This window comes from Octopus bimaculoides, chromosome 13 (genome assembly GCF_046866305.1).
Source record: "Octopus bimaculoides isolate indiv1 chromosome 13, ASM4686630v1, whole genome shotgun sequence".
NCBI classification, from domain to species: domain Eukaryota; kingdom Metazoa; phylum Mollusca; class Cephalopoda; order Octopoda; family Octopodidae; genus Octopus; species Octopus bimaculoides.
In genome coordinates, this window is record NC_142940.1 from 65,461,859 (window position 1) to 65,485,143 (window position 23,285).

Consider the following 23,285-nt stretch of genomic DNA (forward strand, 5'->3'; position numbering starts at 1 on the left):
ATTTTATCGGCCCCAATGTTCAACTGATATTTATCAACCGCGAAAGGATAAAACGCAAACTTGATCCCGGTGGAAGACGGATTAAATGCCATTAGGCATTTCGTCCGGGTGTGCTAATGACTCTGCCAGCTCGCCGCCAGTAATATTGGTTTTTCAAATGTTGGCACAAGACCAGGAATTTGGCGGGGGGGGGGGATTAAATCGATTACATCGACCCAGTACTCAACTAGTATTTATTTTATCGACCCAAAAAGAGATGAAAGACACGGCGGCTTTTGAACTCAGAATGTAAAGACGAACGAAATGGCAGCAAGTATTCGACCCGGAATGATAACTGCTATGCCTACTCGACACCCTTGATGCCACAGTAATATTAACAAATGCCTTGATTCTGCCGAGCTTGGCTTCGCCTTTCATCCTTTAAGGGGTCGATAAAATAAGTACCAGTAGAATACTTTGGTCGATGTAATCGACTTACCCCCAGGCCCAAAATTGCTGGCTTTTTTCCCAATTATATATATATATATATGAGAGGTATTGGTATCCAGAAGAAGACCCAAGGTGGCAGGTAACGCTATGTAAGTGCTATGGAAGGACCGAAGTTAAACTCTCGGTTTGATAATGATACGATTGAGGAGTCCAATGCGGGTCATGTATGAACATGTATATGTTAAATAAAACGAGACAAGAAAGCCAAGGCTGTGTGGAATTTTCAGGACAATTATAACGAGAAAGTTAGTCTTACAGCTGTTTCTGGGATATTAGGAATATCCCTTCACCAAAGATGATGTGACATGGGTAAATACAGGGAAATAGTAGTTCAATATGAGGAGTTATTTAAGAAAAGGAAGGAGATGAGGAGTATATAGGGAAACAGAATGAATGCAGAAATAAAAATATATAAAGATGTTATAGTTGCAGTTCCTTTAGAAATTAGAGGAGGGTAATATGGCCCGTTATTTTTAGCTGTTTTAGCTTTTGACCTAGTGTTAAACCTTTGTTCATTCATTCTCCTATTTCCCTATATATTCCTTATTTCCCTCCTTATATTGAACTCTAATATTTCCCTTTACATAACCATCTCACATCGTCTCTGATGAAGGGATATTCCTAATAGCCCAGAAACAGCTGTAAGACTAACTTTCTCTTTATAAATGTCCTGGAAATTCCACACAGTCGCACACACACACTCTCAAACATACATACATACATAGATATATATATAAACTTAATAGCCTTTCAGCCTTTCAGCCTCGCTCTATAAATAGAATCCGTGTTCAAACGAACATAAAAACAGTTCAACAAGGTTTGTCTGGTATTTTGCTGTCTTATTAGAACAACTTTCAACTCGTATCTCTTCTACGGAGAAATGAAGCAACTTAAACTTATTTCAGTAGCTTTAACTTGCTTCCTTTCTTCCTCCCACCACACGTATTCTCTCTCTCTCTCTCTCTCTATCTCTCTCACTTTGTTTCCTTTCTAATGACACTACGGCTGTGATGAAATGAGAACTACATTGTATTCTATATTCTGATTGACTTTTCCTCCGCAGTCGCTCTCTTCCTCTCTTCCTCTCTTCTTCTCTTCCTCTCTTCCTCTCTCCCTATTTCTGTGTAAATATGAGCATATGGTTATGCGTTATACTTTATATACATATATATATATATGGGGGGGGGGGGTGATGTATGTATATATATGTACGCATGTATATGGTTATCTCATCTCTATCATATCATTGGCTAGTCGTGCATGGTTACCTGTCTCTCGACTTTTTCTTTTCTACTCTCACCCTCTCTTTCAGTCTCTTTCTCTCTTTCAGTCTCTCTCTCTCTCTCTCTCTCTCTCTCTCCCATTCATTCATTCAGTCAATTACTCTTTATCTCTCTCCTACCCCCACACGACATCCTCTATATCTTTCTGCTCGTATTCGCCCACACAATCTTAATTCTTTACATCTCTGTTGTAGCATATTTCGTTTTCTCTTTACTTCATTACAAAAATTCTTCTCTTTTCGAACACTTCTTTGTCAATGTATTATGTGTATGTGCTTTCCCTTTCTTGCCCTTTCTCTCTCTCTCTCTCTCTCTCTCTCTCTTTCTCTCTCTCTCTCTCTTTCTCTCTCTCTCTCTATCTCTCTATCTCTCGCTCTCTCTCTCTCTCTCTTATTTCTGTCTTTTTCTCTTCCCAGTCTCTCGGTCATTGTTTCCCTCCTTTTTTTAATCATTTTCAATGACCCGTACACACGCACATACACACATACCTAGTCGTACATTATATGCTAACATATACAAAACTGCATTAATCCCTGCGAGCTCATTAGCTCAAATAGCCAAACACTATGTTTCTTTCATATTTAAATCACCAAATTATTCTTATTTGCTAGAATTCCACCAGGAATCATATAATTCTCGTTTTCTTTGACCTTCTTGAAATTTAGTTAAAACATGAAGGTTTGAAATGGCTATGAGAATTCAAACCATTCCTTTGTATCACTTCTGATCTCAATTTTATGGTCTGTGACAAACTAGAGGCGTCGACATTATGTAAATATATTGGAAATGAGAGTGGATGGAGTGTAAGAGGTGAGCTGAGTTTACAGTTATGTTTCAATTCCCAGAATAAGAAATTTCCCTTTAACAATAATGTTAATATCCCTAGAGACAATGGAAATGCTTCTACACGGTTGCTGTTCCTGTCGGGAATACGAGCAAAAATAATCTTTTCTGTATATCACATGTATTAGATAATATATTCCGCGATCTACTCTCAGCAATATAAAACTATGGGATGGTCACCGTTGGAATGCTTTTCAATCTTTGGCATATGTCATCATGACTGACCGGTAGCTAAACAGCAGCGTAAATAGTAAATCAATACCAGTGCCATTACTGACCAACTTACATGTCTCTGAAATAAGAAAACGAATGCGAACGCTTTTTGGCGTGCATGATTCAAGATAGTCTTGGGCACAGAACTCATCCAGCAAATCGATATGAACTTCACTGTTATTAAAAAGAAAAATGAAGGATTGGTCCATGTAACCCTGATCAAGGAAAACAAAATGGAGATAGCCACATTCAAAGTCCTCTTGAATACTTGGTATGGCAGAGTGACGCAGCAAGTTTAAGCCAATGGAACCAGTCACAATACCATGAAAAAGAATGGTCCAATTAATCCTCAATCTTTTTGATTAAGGATTAATTGGTCTTTTTGATTATAAGCCTCACCATATAGCGACTCCTGGTTTAGTAACATGATGATACTCTGTAATATACAGAGTATCAGGCACCGACTGAATGAAACTCGCCTCATAACTTCAAACAGTCTTTGTCGGAAAGTCTGATTTGCAGATGTTGCCAAATACCAATCGTAGAACTAGATAATCTTCGTTGAGAGCATGAACTCTGTGGATTGGTTGGTGTTAGGAAGGGGATTCAGTCGTAAAATCTATGCCAAAACAGATACAGTAAGTAGCCTGGGGCACTTTTTATACCTGGCCGACTCCCGCCAACGATCTTACCCATGCATTAAACGAAGATGATGATGATGATGGTGTGATATATTTCTCCAATAACAACACTTCAAAATTCGATAAACGCTTGATCTCACAATTCGCTTGCCGCACAGATATTTTGAACTTTAACAACACACTTATAACACACGTACTTGCCTTTAGATATCCGCGGTATTCCGGAACGTTTCCTCTGAACATTCTGAATAGTTCCGTCTACTGCAAACTTAGATTTATTTCGAGTGATATTAAGTCGCAGAAGTGGATCTGTTTGAATCTCTTTCCTAAAGTGTTATTTCATTTCGACTGTTTTCAAAGTTTCGAAGTTAATTATGGCTCCTTTAATTATTTTCAATGATTTAAGCCTAGTGCTGCAATACAAATCAGAGATGCTTTACATCAATTAGAAACTGTAGGAGCTGCGATGGGAATTTTTCAAGCTCTTCTAAATCCATTATAAAGCTAGAAATCTTTCATATCGTTTGCAGTTTTCTCAGAGTCACAAGTATTATTATTATTATTCAGGTCACTGCCTGGAATCGAACTCGGAATCTTGGGATTAAGAGTGCGGACTACTAACTCCAAGATTCCGAGTTCGATTTCAGGCAGTGACCTGAATAATAATAATAATAATAACGTCGAAAAATACCTTACGAATGAGAGTCCAGGTTCGAAATTTTCCACATTACACTTGAAGAAGGCTGGAGGGTATATCAGCTTGAAACGTTGTGTTAACAACGAACAAGATGAGGACAAATATCCGTCAAAGATTTTGCAGTTGCTATTTAGTAGGTGTTGAACATAGTCCCAGATTTCCTTTTTTACCCCCAGCTTGTTCTGGGATTACAATACTGTTAGTGGTACTATGGTTCTGCAGAGACAAGTTGAAGCGGCCAGCGTATATCTTATCATATGATGTTTAGACATACTATCGGGGAACAATTTGTAGCTGAGGTGCTTTGGCCATTTTATGGCTTGAGAAAGGTAATAACTGGTGTAAGCCGCATAGGATAACGTGACCTTGAGATTCTTCCTAAGCAGTATTATTAAATTTCGCTGATAAAATTTCAGGTCTTATCATTCAATATCCTGTAATATGATCTGGAGCAAAGGGATTTCCTGTTGAATATTTTTCTTAGAATCGTTTCAATTACTGCACCATCGATATTTTAGAATTTTTGTTCAACATGTTTGCAGCATCTCCATTCTAATTCCGTTATTCACACAACTTTTTAGTTGAATTTATCATACGTATGCATGTATGTATGTATGTATGTATGTTTGCATGTATGTATGCATGTATGCACATACGTTTGAATGTATCTCTGTATACATGCATATTTGCATGTATGTATGTATGTATATATGCATCCATGCATATATACATGTATATATCCATGTACGCATGTATGTATGCGTGTATGTATGTATTCATGTACATATATATGTATGTATGAATGCATGTATATATTTACGCATGTATGTATAGATATATGTGCGAATGTATGCATGCATGCATGTATTATGTGTACGTGTATGTGCGTATGTATGAATGTGTGTCTGGATGGATGGATGCGTAGATGCATGTATGTATATATGTCCGTTAGTGTGTGTCTGTATAAGCGTTTAACTTTCTCTTCAGCATTGATTGATTTTTAGAAATGTAACTAATGATATTGATTATCCTGATTCTTTTTTTTTTCTTTTCTTTATTTTATTTCTTTATTTCTTCTTCCTCTGAAGGTTTTGATCGATCGGGCGAGCTTCTTGATCACAGATGCGGTCAGAGCTCCATCAACGTCAATAACATTGGCCGTTATGCTTACATCTACTTCCACACGGACAATACCATCGAACGGGAAGGATTTTCACTGAAGTACAAATCTACCAACAGCGGTAAGTCGAAAATGTTTTCCACTCTCAACCGCCAACACTCACCCCCCCCCCCCCCACACACACACACACACAAACCAGCAGTTCCAAAGACACCACTCCCACCACTTTCATGAGCAATATCGTTGCTGCCACAACTACACACCTCATGCATCTTTCACAACATTTGTTTGGTCTGATGTTTTATTTGATTGCTTTATATTTTGAGACTTTTTTATTTGCCGAAAATGGTTGATGATGATGAGGATAATGGTTGCCGAGGTTAATAGTTTTTTATTTGCCGAAAATGGTTGATGATGATGAGGATAATGGTTGCCGAGGTTAATAGTTGTGTGGATGTTGACAGCGGCGAGGTTTGGTGTCAGAAGAAACATTGCGGATGGCGTCGTTGTCATCAATATAACCTTTTTTAGCGATATTCTTTTCATCTTTCTAATTCTGGTTCATATTGATACTATTGTTGTTGTCGATGGTGTCCCCATATTGTTGTTATTGATGTTTTTGTTGTTATCATCTCATCTTCAGTTGCTTGCTGCATCGACATGTATACTTAGATACACATAGTCAAACAGACGCGCACGCACACACACACACGCACGTACACACACGCACACGCACACAAGTACGTACGTACATTCACACACACACACACAAACAAACGTGTATATATATACATATACAGGCAAACACACACGCTATATTATATACTCTTACATAAATTATGAGTGATATTAACTATGCAGAAACTGGATTATAAATGGAAAGAGAATTTACTCGGAATATATAATTGTACTGAAAGGGATGGAGAGGAGGAGGGGAAGAAGTGAAAGGTATGAGGAATAGAAGTAAGTAGACACATGGATATGTTAATTTATGTTAATTTATTATTAGATCATACATTACCTTATGAACACATTGGACATTGTATCCGACATTGCTGTAATATGCATCTACTGATTGTTGTATTGATTACACTGGGGAACATGAACATGTCAAAGCGAAGAGTAGATTGACTCAGCGAGAAGTGAAGAGATGTCACCAGGGCAGCAAAATGCTCTACAGCGTTGCCAATAGCGTTACACGGAAACACACGCTGTGACAGGCTCATGAAAGGTACATCTATTGACAATATATATATATATATATATATATATATATATATATATATATATATATATATATATATATATATATAAATTTTAGCATAAAACCTGATATTATGGGGGAGAGGACAAGTCGATTACATCGACTGCAATAATCATTGATCCCGAAAGGCTGAAATACAAATGGACCTCGGCTAACTTTGAACCTTGTAGAGTTAAGACGGACGAAATGCTACTAAGCATATTTCGCTGATGTGCGTCTGCGAGGTCGCCGCCTGAACATTGTTATTAATAATACATTATTTTAATAGTACACTGTTGTATTTCCCTTAAAAAAGTTGTCACTGTTGCGAAAATAAATTTTCCTTTAAGATGTCTACTGCGTTTTACTAGGTAGAGGGCCTATACCTATTGAATAGTATAGCTCGTAATCTAAAGGTGTAAAGGAAATGTGTAACTCAGTATTATTCAGTAAGAACACAAGATTCAGGAGATATGAAGAAACATTTTGATTACCATTATTATTCGTGATATTCGTCAGTTATAAATGTATGTGTGTTTGTGAGTACGTATATGAAATTAATGAAATAACAACGGAACAGGAATTAGGTAATCGATGTCATTGGCTTACAGCTGTTTCTGCTTTCAGAAACAGTGAAATCAGAGCTTGAGATGTTTTTTATATAATTCCTGTTCCCTTGTAAGTCCATTAACTTGATATTACGCTTAGGGCTTCCCTGACGGTTCAATCTGAAGCATATCAAGGTTGTGTGTGGATATACTTGTAAACTTTTACAAAGAAAAGTTTGACAAATGAATTCGACTTTTCACTTGATTTCTTGCATCGGATTTCGAAATCCCTGTCAATATTTTCTTTAAAAAAAAATAAATATGTAGTCTATTAAAAAGTAATAAGTGATCCTTCAGTTTAATGCAAAAATATTTCGATATATTACTTGACCTAAAAGAGAGAGGGAAAGAGAGAGTGTGTGTGAACGCACGCGCGTGACTTGGCGTAAAAGGAAACCACACGCAAATATGTATATACTTCTATATATATATATATATATATATATATATATATATATATATATATATATATATATATATATATGAATCGAGAGGGAAGGAGAGGGCAGGCCGAGATACATACACACGCACACACACACTCAGAATGGATAACACATCTGGAGTGGCATATGGCCAGGGGTTGAGATGTTGTAAATATAAACCTCTGTATGATTCTGCAACTCACACACATGTTATTAGATCTTGTAAATCATGCTTTTCCACATGTGAATCATAATACTGAACGGTCCCACCTACAATACTACTTACACTGCGCAAATACACACAAATATAGAGATATTGAAATACATAAAGCGCACACTCTTGCCCACAACGCTATACGCATAAATATATATATAGGTTGGAAGACCATCGCTACTATACGAAGTGATTAAGATATTAACTTTTACGCGCACAAACTCATACACATATCTATGTATATTTACGCGCGTGTGTGTGTGTTATACACGTATGTATGTGTGTATATATGAAAGAAGTGCATTAAACAGTAAATATCGTGGTTAGAATTTGACGTGTTTTCAAATAATCTACTGACTTATCAGATAAATACAACACGACAATAAGCTGTCAAATTGAGAAAGATTCCACAAGATCTGAGAATACTTTTAAGTGTTTAATTGATCCAGCTGTTCTTGTGAGATATTACCGAAACCCATAAGATATTTATACAGTACATTCTATGACATCAATGAACATTCAAAAGAAGATCTTGCGGAGATTTAATGAAAGCGACCCTAGACTCAAGATATTCTCTCGTGATTTATTTGATGCAAAGAATGATCTACTGAGATATATATATTTTTGAAATGTATTATAATTATGATATCGTGACAGGCTTCCTTTGTGTTAACACTACCACCAACAATAACAACAACTGCAAAATGTTTAACAAGAGAAAAGTTGTGATCTCTTACCTATCTTTCTAGCTCTACGAAAGGAAAGTAGGCGTCCATTACTTGTAAATATTTTATGGTTAACCTGGACATCCGCATAATTTGAATTTAGACCATGAACGTTGAAAGGGAAAATAATACATAGAAGCAATGTCGAAATAATATATTTTCTATTGTTGATGTACACAAAGAAGAATTGAGACATAATGAAACTAAACGACAGATGACTGCAAATAGGAGAAAAATTATGATTTTTGTTACACTCGATCAATGCTTGGGGGCGAAAAATGACCGGCCAACGGTAATAGTTTATCAGTGGATGAGGGAAATGAGAATGTAGTTGTTTGACGAACTGAATGAAATTAACGTGTAAGCCACTATTCTAAAGCCGACTCGGCGTGACACAGTGTTTCAAGGCGAGCCCTTTGTATCACAGGCGTCATCTATACTATCTCAAGTACAAAATATAATATCTCCAGAAAAATATTAAAAAAATATTACAGTACTCTCGAAATAAAATAATCTCAGAGCAAATCAAAGAGATGATATTGAAGTAAAACGTCGTAGTTGTCAATTATTTTTAATTGTTTCAACTTAAGATTATTCATTTCAAATCCGAATTCTTTTTATCATTTGACAAAAACCAGTCTGAAAGCAATAATATCTTTTCATGCCAGATATGTTATTATCCCATGAGTTGCCAGACAAGGAAGTGAACCAAACCGACATAAATAGTCTCAGGAAATGTATGTATGTGCATTGTCTGGTGTCGAATAAGGATGGGAAGGCATTCCTGCTCTACGAGATATTCATATTATTTACCACTGAAAATTTAGACATCTTAATTGTACCATGAAGGTGACAGAGACAAAATCAAGGGCAGCAATGTGAATAGTCAACATTAAAGAATCATTAAAGAACATTTATAAACGTTTATACTGAATGCATAGAATGACCGTACCACAGCAGACTGCAGCGTCATTTTCGTTAAGAATGATTTCATTGAAACCTGTATGTTTACAATGAAAGTAATTGCGTTTTGCATTTCAAAACCAAAGGATTCTAACGAACTTATGAAAACGCTTTTGATATTTCTGTAAAATGTCTTCCCGGTCAAAATGAAGCAATAATTTGTTACGCGTTTGACAAAATAGAAGAAATATGGCTTGATTGCTTTGTTGAATTAATTGGAAAGAAAGGATTTTATTTCCTCCGAATTTATTTGAACTTGCTTCGCGCTTATTTTAATTTGCTCCAATTTTATTTTCAAGCTTATGCCATCCTTTCACAAGTCCTGTAATTAATACAATTTAAAGCAAAAAGTAATGGTGCTCTGTCATACCGTTCCGGTTACCTGTGCTGGTAGACAGAGCATGTGCGGCAATCCATTTCTTCTTTCCAGGGAAAAGAGATACCAATCACTTAAGACAAAAAGAAAAATCAAAACTATTTCATCTTTCTTTTCGTCCATTCCTGCACAAATTCCTTAGGCTTGGAGGCATTTTCTATTGTAATACACACCCTCCAAGGTTCTTCCTTTGAATTGAGTTGGCTGATGACAAGTATTTACGTTCTTGCAATGCTACCAAAATTTAAGTTGCTGCTGTTGCTCCTGGTTGTCCTTGAAGTTCATTTTCGATCCTCAGATTCTCAGATGAATTACAAGTTTTTAAATTTTACCATTCTTCTTGCATACCTTTTAAATCTGTCTTGGTGCTTTTCAGCGTTAACCCCTGATGTAGCAACAGTGGTTGCTCGCACCAAAATAGTGTGGGGATTCTTTATTACTTGAGGCTAGCACCATTTCTAGCTACCAACACAGGTGGCTATATTCTAATAAACCGAGCAAAATGGATGATTGTCAAAAAATGTGTCAGCAACAAAATATATATAAGGACAAGCGTTCGACTCTCAAAGCAATGAGTTAGGTGTTCCATATGTAATTTTTGAAATGGTGGGGAGGGGATGATTATGACGACAACGACGACAACGAACACAATGATGGATGATGAGGATGACGATGATGATAACTATGACGACGACAATGATGATGATGATGATGATGTCAGCAGTGATGATGGAAATGCTGTTAGGAGATTTGAAATCATATTGACGATTATAATACTCATGGAATGATCAATATTTCAAGTATAAAATAAGTTCGATGAGTGATCGATTAGAAAGGAAATGATCAGTTGATATTGATGTAAGATGGTCGACCAGAAGTTGGTAGGGAAGGCGCTTAGTGTGTATTATATTGACTGATTGTCTGCCATGAAAGATATTTGTAACAATCTCATGTATTTCGAGACAGAATAACTGATGATACGAAAGTCGGGTTATAGTAGGTTATGGCGGTGGCGGTGGTGGTGGTGGTGGTGGTGTTTGCGGAGGTGGTTGTAATTCCTTCCAGCGGGGTGGCTGACGATGGCTGTGGTTATATTTGCTATTATTAGTTGTAGCGGTGATGCTAGTTGATTTGGTGGTAGTAGCTGTAGTCGTAGTTGTTATAGCGGTAGTTGTTGTTTTACTACTAGTAGTAGTAGTGGTGGTGGTGGTGGTGGTGGTACTAGTAGTAATAGTAATAGTAATAATAGTAGTAGTAATGGCTACTTTTTGCTGTTGTTGATGCTGTGGTGAGTGGTTGTGTTAGGGATGGTTAGGGCAGAGATTTTGGATTTGTGGTGGAAGAGGTGATGGGCGTGAGGTCGATGGTGGTTGTAGTGGAGGAGCTGCGATGGTTGTAACGCGAATAGTGGTGATGGTGTTGGTGGTGTATGCTGAAAGTGATTATTATGATTGCAGTATTGCTCAGCGTTTGATAATAACGGTGCTGCTGCTGCTCATATCACATCGTGTGATATATGGGAAGAAGACAGTTTGAAGCAACAGCTATATCATTGTCATTGACAGGCTGACAGGGAAGCACGCAGCTTACACACATTTGACATACATAGTATATACGAACATGAACATATACGTATATAGGAGTGTGTGTGCGTGTTTGTGAGTGTGCATGTGTATTTAGACACATACATTCCTTAATGCATAGAAACAAACGTGCACTTCTTCATCAAATAGCCACACATAAATACAAATATTGTATAATATTTAATTGGAAGACGAGTTGTGGGTCATGAGTATAGAAGACGTTTCAATGGTTTGGTAACGGTCGAAGTACGAGATTTCAGAAGCAGGACACACGTAGTTGTTATAATGACATGGAGCACAAGACACATTCAGCTCGATGCCTGCATGGACGACGGCATCACTCTGCAACCTGTCAGCGATCTGGGTCTCTTTCACTTTCTAAAAGGGATTCTAAATGATATTAGTCGAAGTATTGTCATCTATTTCCAAACAAGGAAATTCGGCTGGTGACGCAGTGCAAGCGCGCGTGTGGTTGTGTGATATATATATATACATATAGTGATATATATATATGTATATACACACACACACACACACACACACACACACACACACACACACATATATATATATATGTGCATAGAATTATTTAACTGGGAGACCTCCGGCACCAAACTCTATCCGGAGACGTCTGGTTAGATATAGTAGAAACCTGATTGTACTTTGTTATCAATTCACACATAGTTGCTACTCATTAAACGAATTCCTGGCTCAGTTAAGTGAACAAAAGCTTATTAAAGCCTTTCTTCTAAACAATACACCTTATATAGATATGATCTTAAAACAGATGATAATTTATAAATAACAAACTTTTTATAAGATTACGTATTTCATTCTGGTTGCAAAGAGATTTCAGGTTCAATGCAAAATTTATAAGAAAATGTACTTAACAATTTGCTTGGTTCAAATGTGGGCGTTATCATGAATCCACTTCAGCAAGAATTCTTATGCATCGTAGCACAAACTGAAATTCCAGCTTTTCAAAGAACAGATTATCAACTAATTTTTTTAGACCATCACCAACTATAATTCTATTCAAAGACTCCGTATTCCAGTATTTGTATGTGTTTCTGCATGTGTAGTTTCGTTCGTATCTGTGTATATGGTTTTACATTCAATTATAATTTGTGCACTTGTGTCTGCCGAAATGCATAAATATTTCAAAAAGGTAAAAGAGAAGAACTTTGGGCGGAGTCAAAGAACCTAATGAAAAATTGTAGAAATTACCAGTGGTGATATAGCTGTGTATTATGCAAATGAGCCAAGTTAGTATACGGCAATCATTATAATACTTAAAACTTTGAAAGTGTGAAAATCTTCAATGATTGATATCTTTTCATTTTTGTAATGTTTTTTTTTTTTTTTGCATTTATATATTTATTTATTGTCGCATTACTTTTCGGTTTTGATTTTTAACCAGGTTAAAAGAAAAGGGCCAAACAGGATAAGTTTCGAAAAGAAGTCATTTCCCCACTTCGATATCAGTTTGATAAGAGTAGTATATTGTGAAAATTGGCTTCTTGTGAATTACTTCAACTATAAATGATAGGTTATTCATGCCGACCACTAGATGGAGTCATATATATACGTGTGTGAGTCTGTCTGTCTGTGTAATATTAGTTTAAGGGAAAAGTGTAAGAGTGTATGATTAATTAAAAATTAATGAAGACCACGCTAATTAATTCAATAAGAAACAATGGAAAAAAGATTAGAAAGCATGAATGGAACAGTTTGAAAGACTTTCAATTCTTCTCTTTTTTTGTTGTTGTTGTTGTTGTTGTTCACAATGTTTTCCTGGCTTCAAACATCCTCCTCCTCTGGAAATTTATTTATTTTTATTCATTAATTACTTCAGTTTTATGATTTCTTTTCACTTAGCTAATCTTTTCACTGATGTTCGCTTGACATTCATCCAAGAATCTGTTATCCTGTCTTTATGCAGTTTATTCTCTGGATGCTATTCATGGCACAACTGAAATTCATTGTTTTTCCACACAAAGTGAAACACTATCATAGACGTCCCGTTGATATCATTATATTACACGAAATATTGCTAGAACCATTAACTGGAAATCACAGCAGCATCATTTCATTCAAAATGGCTGCTTAGAAACTGTTTGCTGATATCTCCCGCCAATAGAATCATATGAAGTGAAAGAAAAGTTTGCTTTCAAGAAACATCTGAATGGCTGCAAAATAAAAGAGCAAAGTACTCACAGGTCAGAATTGGTAGTTTAGTTTTAAATATAATGCAGCAATCAAAAGGAAGAAAAAGAAGAAATTTCCAAGAGAAGATGAGAAGAACGGTAGTTAATTTACTTCAACACGAAGCCAGGATTTTGTAAGACAAAATGTGATAAGGACCGTGAAATGTTTTTGGATTTATCTCCAGCATGGTTTCTGCTGTTTCAGCAAATACAATCACTCATTGGTCTGGGACTAATCCCCATATTAAATTAAGTTGGGAAAAGATAGCAATGCCATCCAATTGTTTTTTTCAGGTATTCTCATACTTAATTTTCAGTTTGGTGAATTTTGAAAGGCAAAATTAATTATCCCGTCCAAAGACTCCACGTGGTCGCGTCAATTAGGCATAAACTGAGAACTTGACAGCCAATATTTCTCTGCTCTATCAGGCTATCCACTGGAATCCATAAATGCCATTTTATATCTTGTAATAGAGTTAACTTTGTAGTATTTCCTAACTGGTTTCAATCTTGAATAGGAGAGTAAGCCAATGCATGTAAGGAAATTACATCGTTAAACAGAGCATTTTTGTTAACCATGTCGTTATTTTCTTTTTCGTACATTTGATGCAATTGAAAGAACAATTTCACGAAAGAAGTAGCACAAAACTTCCACAACCAAATGAAGTGTCTATTCTTAAATGATACACACATGTACACATACTTCTACCACACCATATACATACATACATGTGTATGTGTGTGTGTGTGTGTGTGTGTGTGTGTGTGTGTGTATTACATGAAAGTCGGTTTTAATCATAATTTAATATAATATTCAGTAGTAAATGGGCGAGCTAGCAAAATTGTTGGCATGCTGGCGAAATGCTTAACGGCATTTCGTCCGTGCTTGGTTCTGAGTTCGAATTCAGCCGAGATCAGCTTTGCCTTTTCTGTTTCGGGGTCAACAAAATAAGTACGAGTTGATCACTGGAATCGATGTAAAAGCCTGCTCCCCTGAACTGCCAATCTTGCTCCAGAATTTGAAATCAATAGGGTTTTGACCTTGAAATAGAAAATCACTGAATTTATGAAAAATAATAGTACCTTGTAATAGTATAATCACCACAATGCAAGCCAGTATGACAGCCTTTGTCAAACTTCGCAATCTAACGTAGCATACCTCAGCCTCTTCTGTGTTCCATTTATTTATGATGGTTTGTGAAGGAACTGCTCAGTGATTCTCTCAGTAGTTTCTCTTATTACACAACCATGGCTAGCTCTGATTGGATACACATGTGGTAGAAGTTATTTTTGTTGTGACCAAAATGATTTATTATTCTGACTTAAGTGTTACCTTATCAAATATATATACTTTAAAGGCTATAATGTCAAGGAGTTTCACTTTCTATTGTTTGTTGTTAACACAGCGTTTCGGCTGATTTACCCTCCAGGCTTCATCAGGTATTTTCATCAGGTTCTCATTCCTAACGTATTTTCGATGTCATTATTATTATTATTATTCAGATCACTGCCTGGAATCCAACTCGGAATCTTGGGGTTAGTAGCTTGCGCTCTTAACCACCACGCCATATGCCCGTGGGCAATTATGGAGTGAATTTTAGGGCTTATAATTGCCCACGGGCATATGGTGTAGTGGTTAAGAGCGCGGGCTACTAATCCCAATATTCCGAGTTCGATTCCAGGCAATGACATGAATAATAATAATAATAATAATAATAACATCGAAAAATACCTTAGGTATGAGAATCCAGGTTCGAAAATTCCTCGAGACACCTGATGAAAGCTGGAAGGTATATCAGCCGAAACGTTGTGTTAACAACATACAAGATGAGGACAAATATCCGTCAAATGTAAATAATGTACATAATTCCTCATCTCTTAAATACAGAACTAAATCAACATTAATATTAATGTTACATTAATATAAATGCTACATTAATATAAATGTTACATTATTTAAGCACATTGCTATGCTTATTGAAAGAGACTGCGTTAGTTTTAAAGTTTAAATAGCTTTTCTTCCTAAATGGGTCCTCAGAGACTTCGTCAGCAGCCAGTTTCAAATTTTTAATGAAGGCCACGTAGAATTTATTATCTTAACCATGCAGGCAAGGGGGTTGGTCGCCGCAAAAGTAACTGTCTCGCTTTTGATGCGATGGCTTTGGGAGGAGGATTTTATTATGGCTGATGTGGATGAAAGTGTTAATGTTGAGGTTATTTAGCCCAGAGAATAAACCTCATTGAGCGCCTATGATTAACTGGGTTCTAACAGTAAATGTCAGAGTTTATTTTATGCAATGCATTCTTTTTTTTTCTTTTTTTTTTAGGACAATAGCATGTGATTTTTAGGGAAGTGGAGCAACCATAGGTCGCAGCTCCGTTCTTAGTTACTTGAGTCCATTTGTGTACGCACACGCACGCGCGCACATTTGTTGTTGATGAGATGAGAGTTTATAAACTTCGTGAAAACGTGAAATACTTCATCTTTGGAACTCAAAGCAGATAAAACTATAATAATATCATGAAAATATTGGTTTAGAAATCCGTTAGATTAGAAAGTGGAAGGCTGAACCCAATATTTACATGCTATTATTTATAGCTCTATCTCCTTCGAGTTTCGCCGTTCCTATACACATACATTTTTATATAGATGAAAGTAGGTAAGCAGGTGGGTAGGTATATTGGTTTGTTTGTTAGCTGGTTTCCCGGTAGTTGGGTAGATATGTATGCATGTTTGTGTGAGTATAACAGTGCTATCTACAAATATACGTATATGATCATCTTGTATTAGACATTGTTAAGTGTCAACACTTTAGGTTGATATCTTTAATATATAAGATACAATGAAACAGTGATGTTGCAGCCAGACTGAATTAAGATAAAGCTATATTCTTTAATTCTGTATTCTTTCCCCTTTTGGTTAAAAGTCATCAACTTTTAACCTTTATTTGATCGGCAAAACCTTTTAGTTGCATCTCACCTTTCAACTGTGGCACATAATTCATTTCATTGAGATATTAATATATAAATAACAATTGCTTAATGATAATCCCATCCCACGAATAGCTTACTCTACCTCCCCCCTCCCTAATGCTAACGATTAATTACACATTTGGTATACATTTAATGAGGGAAATAAACGGCCAAACTGAATGCAAAGATTTTGACAAAAGCAACCGGTTTATATGGAACTATTGTTGAATGTCCATTCATAAAACTTTTGCTCAGTCAGTCAGGGAGCCACGACTAAAATGATATTTCTATTGATTACAGCCTAATGCAAATTAACCGTAAAAATCCGACTACACTGAGAGATTAGCTTTAATAGAAACCGGAGCCATATCGAAAACAATAATTATGCAAGTGAAATAGGAATCCGGTCCGTTATTGAGCTAAATAATTTAATTGAGAAATAATCACAGCTTAAAATAAAACTTTGCTGTATACAAAGAATTAAATAAGTGTTATCAAAATTCTAAAGTGAATTTCATGATTGGTAATCAGTAATCAAAGGTTTAAAGAATAATAAACTATATGACTTTTAGCACACACTACCTAAGTTTAAGGTTATTTACAGCATTCTATACTACTTTGCTCAGCTAAAAACAATTACCAGACTGAGAAAGCTGTACTACAGACTATAGTTTTATATGTATGCAGAGGAATTTTGTGTGTATGTGCGTGATCTGTGTAGATGTACAAATAGAATGCAAGCCTTTAAACTGCACTTAAATTGGGGAGGTGCAGTTTTATGCAGACATAAAAACGATAAAACATGCATGTATAGGTAAAAAAATATCGGAGGAAGTCTGATGGAAACGAACTAAAAGATACAATGGGGAGCGTATTCGTTAAAATCTATTATTTTACGCTTTTATATTTTTGATATAGTTTTTTACTTGCAGATTTTTTTTAAATGTTTGTGTATTTATATATTTTTAATTTATCGTGTAAAAAGAGAGTATGTATTTATATCTTTTTAATTTATCATGTCCTTTAAATCCATCTCTAATCGGAGTCATATTTTGCGGATTGAATTACCAGGTCTTTTGTTTCTGCACGTTACGTGTGCGTGTGTGTGTGTGTGTGTGTGTGTAAAAAAAAAATCATAACCGTTTTACGATGTGCGCTTGTAAAGTTATGCATATGTGTAACTTTGGAAACTGCAAACTGTGTGTTATGTCTGAACATTGCGTCTATGACTGTTAAGATATTAGATTAGAAAACCAAACCAAACCGAAAGAAGAATAACCGAAAAACCACACACATTTACATTCAGGGAATGATCTAATCGAAGCTTAAACAGATTTTCCTGAGGCAGTCAAGTCACATTTATGACCCATAATTACACGATTATCAGAGCAATCGTTAATAATTTGAAACACTGAAAGTTCGTGGAAATCCTACAAATGGCGCAGTTTGTTTACACAGAACCTAACACAAAGAACCGTTGCCATTATTCTGTGGAAATTTCGTTCAATTCGAAACGAGTAGCTTTTCAATAAGATAGAAAGATATTACGTCGTTAATAATTTGAAACGCAGTGTATATATAATATATATCCTAATATATATATATATATATATATATATATATATATATATATATATATATATATATATATATATGACTACACACATTATGCGCACGCACAGACACACACATTGTTATTGTTGCTTTGATTATCTTCCTTTTTAGTTTCATTTCAATTATACGGTCTGTCATCAACTTTAATAAACGCAATTCAATTGATTGTAAGTAACCGTTAATGTATAGAATTTAATTAATGTTTTTGGACCTTGCACATGCCAATATCTGTTAGTGATCAATTAAGAGCCACTAGCTTTCTCTGCCCTCAATATTTTATCTCGAATCCTCGCTAAACACGTTTGCGAATGGAAATATCACGCATTTATCTACAACCATCTCCCGTTCTCCAGGCAACTACAAGAATACAAGGATACTCCTGAACAAAGTCATAAACAGGATTGGCAAGTTTTTAAAGATTTCGCTTGAGATTATTGAAAAGTTTGACCGCACTGAAAATAAATTTTTTAACGGAAGAGAACTGCAATTTAGCTCTGTTTGAGACAAAAATGAACGATTAACAGAATCAATGTACAATCGGCATCGACGTGATTGTTTCTGCAAATTGATTAGGAGCAGAAGTGTGATGTTGCGATGGGAGATGCTTTATTACTTCAATTTGAAGACTGAATCAGAATTGAATTCCAGTTGACACCAGCGATAATATAACCAAAGATTTTGTCATTTTTCTCAGCCGAAAGTTAAGAATTATTGAGGATGAATATAACAGTGTATGTCAGTAAAGTTTGATCAAAAAAATTATGAAAAAAAAAAAAAAAAGAACGAAAACGTCAAACTAATAAAAGAAGCGAGTGAAATTGCCGCTATTTAATATCTTGGTGCGTTATATAAAACAATGGAAGGAAATTGTTACAAAAGAACTCGATGGATAATTCGGGGATACAGAGCTTGCTTAATCCATTGTGTAGGTTTTATTTTTATATATATTTTCTAGGATTTGTAATAATTGTTTCTGTTGATTATTATCCTTAATTAATTTGCGAAAAAGCGAGGGCACAGGATGCTTAACACATTACGTTAAGCAAGAGTTAACTTTGTTTATAGTTTTGTGAAGGTCGGCAAACGAGGGGCAACACCTGAACCATATAATCCATGATTGTTTGCGTACTGACACGTGGAGGCACACAAAGATACACACACACATACAATCACACATACACACATACATATATTCATTAACACACACACACACACACACACAGACCATTTCAAAGAATTAACCCAGTAAGAGGTAAAAATATTCTATGATGATGCAGACACATAACCTTCATGGGTCTGGTTAATTATAACGAAATCCTGCTTGATAGATAACGACACAGTTGTGCAGAACATTGACAACAATACCGTCTTTTAGGCTGATATGGATGGAATCACAGCCTCACACTCACCCTCTTCTTCACTGACATGCTCAAGCATCATACATATATTATAGAAACAAACATACACACATGTATAAACACACACACACACTCAAACACACACATATACATACACACACACACACACATACATACATACATATATATATATATATATATATATATATATATATATATATATCAATATAAATGTATTTCCAGTCTTATTTTTAATATTTTCATTTTCTTTATGGAACCATTTTCCATAGAGAATCATAATGTCCCTAGTTCATTTTATGTTTGTGTGCACATTTGTATATATATATATGCACGTACATATCTACGTATATATGTACATATGTGTGCATCTATGAATGTATGTTTGTGTGTGAGTGCGTGTATGCAGCTATGCACATACATGTATATATGTACGCGTGTGCATGAACAGTAATATGATTTATAATTTAACTTATTTCATTCGCACGGACCGTATCTATTTTGTTAGGGCTTCGAATATGGTTTAATATTATTTTCCTATACACATGTGAATGTCATAGAGAGATTCTTTACATGTTAGGCTTTTCATTTGCAAGAATTTATCTTTATTTTCTCTTTTACATGCTGCTACTCATTCGATTTGTATGTATATACGTAATAATTTGCTCATTTCCCATCTCGCGAAAAACCTATATGAAGCATCAGTGGTTAATGAAATAAAACTAACTGAGCGAGATACATAAATGTCGGCGTGGTTTCAGTCAGTTGAGCGAGCTTCATTTCCCGGTTGTAGTTATTTCGCTTCAGTTACGTCAGAAAGGAATATATCGTATAAGTTATACACAAGACCCACTTTTACTTCACATGCCATCGTAAATGCTGAGAGATTTTGCCGATGTAAGTAATATAAATTTCTACCACCTGAACTGTTTTGTTCATTGTATTTATTCAAATGTAAATCGAGATTAATCTTCAAACTGATTAAACTTCTGAGACCACAAGGGAGTTCACTACGCAATATCACAGCCTGGAAGAAAACGAGCGAGTGAGAGAGACCCTATACGACCATTTAACCTGACAGAACAAGTAAAATGATCTAAAAATCATGCAGCCATCGTAAAAGCGAAGAGGCACATTTTTATTTGTTGTTGGGGTACATTGACATTTTCTGGTGTCAGCCAGATCTGAAAGCCAAAGCTATGGGCTATCTGAACGCAGTACATTGAGATCCGGAAAGAATACTGCACTGTCTTCTAGATGTCACTCTAACGAATCCGCCAACTCGTCGCTCGCCTAACCTTTTTAGTAATGGGGTTCTAGGCTGCTACATTAATCTTCAAAAATAGAAATGATGGTCTTCAATAAAATAATCTTGGTGGATAGATTTTCTGCGAGATCAACGTCTGACGAGGCTCTTATAAAACAACCAGGGAGAAAGAGCAGTTTTGGGTAGCGGCGGTCTACGTCACTGTTTATGTGGGAATTATGTGTGCTTGTTAGTATTTTTCGGGTTTTCACATCAATGGCTCGGATCTCATCAAGCTTCCAATCAAGCAGCCCAAATGTTAGTGTTCTGACACTGCAAACACATTGTGAGCCATTGTCTTATTGAATGCAGAGAGTTCTGAGGTCCAAATTTTCTTCAATCGGCTGTAAAATTCTTTAGTGACACGTGTTTTGTTGCAGGTGCCATTGTAAGAGATATGTGCTCTTCCATTCTGGATCACAGTTGCAAGATTTACCCCATCAGTGTTGCAATTCTTGGGTGTAACGCAGGAGCAATAACTCCGTATTTCTCTAGCCACAGAGCATGCATGCATGCATGTATGTATGTGAGTGTGTGCGCCTGTGTGTATGTTGTTTGTGCGAGATTTCTGTAGCTGTAAACCTTTTGAGCATAAATCTTATAAATTTCTTCCACCAGTGATGATCTCGGTTTAAACGGACTGCGTAGGCACATGTTCGGAGGTATTCCTTGTTGTCACATTTTTTTCCAGGAAACAACTGATATTTACTATACTTAATATTTTCTTCCATTTGAAAACAAAATGAGCATTAATTTAGTGCAGATTTGGCTGATATTCCTGATAGGTCGTAGGAGAATGCGTAGAATATTATTCCTTGTTGGCGGGCTGTCCGCCCCTTTAGTTTGATTTAATATCTATTCCATCATTACGGCTAATAACACATCCGTTTGTCCTCGTAATGAATCTACTTATCCATTGAATCAAAGGATTCTTACAAAATTTATTCTTTTTTCTCTTCTCCACTGGTTCGTTTCAGTTGCAGCTTTTTTTTTTTTCGATATTTCTTCATAGCGATCTCTTCAATTGTACCCAGATTTTATCTTGTATTATAATGTGTTATATGTTTATTTATTTATTTTCTTATCTTTCTGAAGCCCATCTCGTCTCTGTCTGCGATGGTCGGTAATTCTTGCTCACGCACCGCATTTTATTCTTGTAACTCCCTCTCCGGTTGTCTATATGCTTCACTCTCATTTCTCTCTCTCTCTGTGTCACTTTCTGTCTTTATGTACACTCTCATACGTATATATATATATATATATATATATATATATATATATATATATATATATATATATATAAACACACACACACATATGTATGTATGTGTGGATATGTGTATGAGAGAGAGGGGAGAATATTTGTATATCCCTACACGGTTTCAATCTCTTTTTTACAGTCGTCTATTTTCCTCTTGCTGTGCTGAAGATATAAGATAAAACAGGACATTTTCATATTTATATTTTCACGTTTTGACATTTATTCTTCGTTTTATAGCAGAAATGTTATTCAAATGCCATTTATCACAGATCTCACAATTTTCAGATATAAATATTGGCAAAGAAAGAACATTCCGATGATAGGACATTTCTATTATATACGACAATGGCAATGGTTTTTATTTTATACAAAAGGCCTCATCTTATTAAGTCAGTGTAAGTTGGCGAAAATATTCACCTGACATAACAATAACAATGAAACCGCGTTCTTTTTCTACTGTCTGATTTGTTTGAGCTTAGCTCATTCGTATTTATGCATATATATATATATGTGTGTGCGCGCGTGCATGAATATATATGTATATATATATATATATATATACATATATCCGTTTGTGTCTATAACTATGTATATATATATGCACATGTGTGTGTGTGTGTATATATATATATATATATATATATATATATACATGTGCTTACACCCACACACATATATGTATTAATACATTATACATACTTATGTGTGTGTGTTTACATAAGCACCATCGCACCTGACCGTCGCAGATTTCCCAGATGACTACCATATATGCTGTTTGCTTGTTTTCCAGTAAGGCTGAGGTAGCGATTGTTTTAAGAAAATAAACGTTTTGTTTTTATTAGTCAATTTTTATTTTTAATATTTGAAATTCTTTGCCATATCTGTCTTCTTCAAGTCCAAACATTTCGGCTTGATATACCGATAAGGTCAACGAATCTCTGCCTGGCAGATTTAGGCCATTAAGAATTATGAGGTTCAGGTATATCGCAAATATTTGAGAACACACTAATTCTTCAGCTCCTGATGAGTCGGTGGTAAGGTTGATGTGAACATAGGAACGTCATGGCTCGGATGTATTATATTCACACGCGGAGAATAGATCCCTAAATATTCTTTACTACTGTGCAC

The 23,285-nt window shown here is 35.6% G+C and overlaps 1 protein-coding gene across 3 annotated transcripts in view; it reads left to right on the plus strand.

The window, feature by feature from the left end:
- The window catches only part of LOC106867776 (scavenger receptor cysteine-rich domain-containing protein DMBT1), a 355,233-nt gene that overhangs the window by 249,590 nt on the left and 82,358 nt on the right, over positions 1–23,285 (plus strand). For all 3 annotated transcript variants that reach the window (XM_089362003.1, XM_089362005.1, XM_089362002.1), the window contains exon 5: positions 5,255–5,407. In XM_089362003.1, coding sequence (XP_089218129.1) covers positions 5,255–5,407 — 153 coding nt within the window. The remainder of the gene's footprint in view (positions 1–5,254; positions 5,408–23,285) is intronic.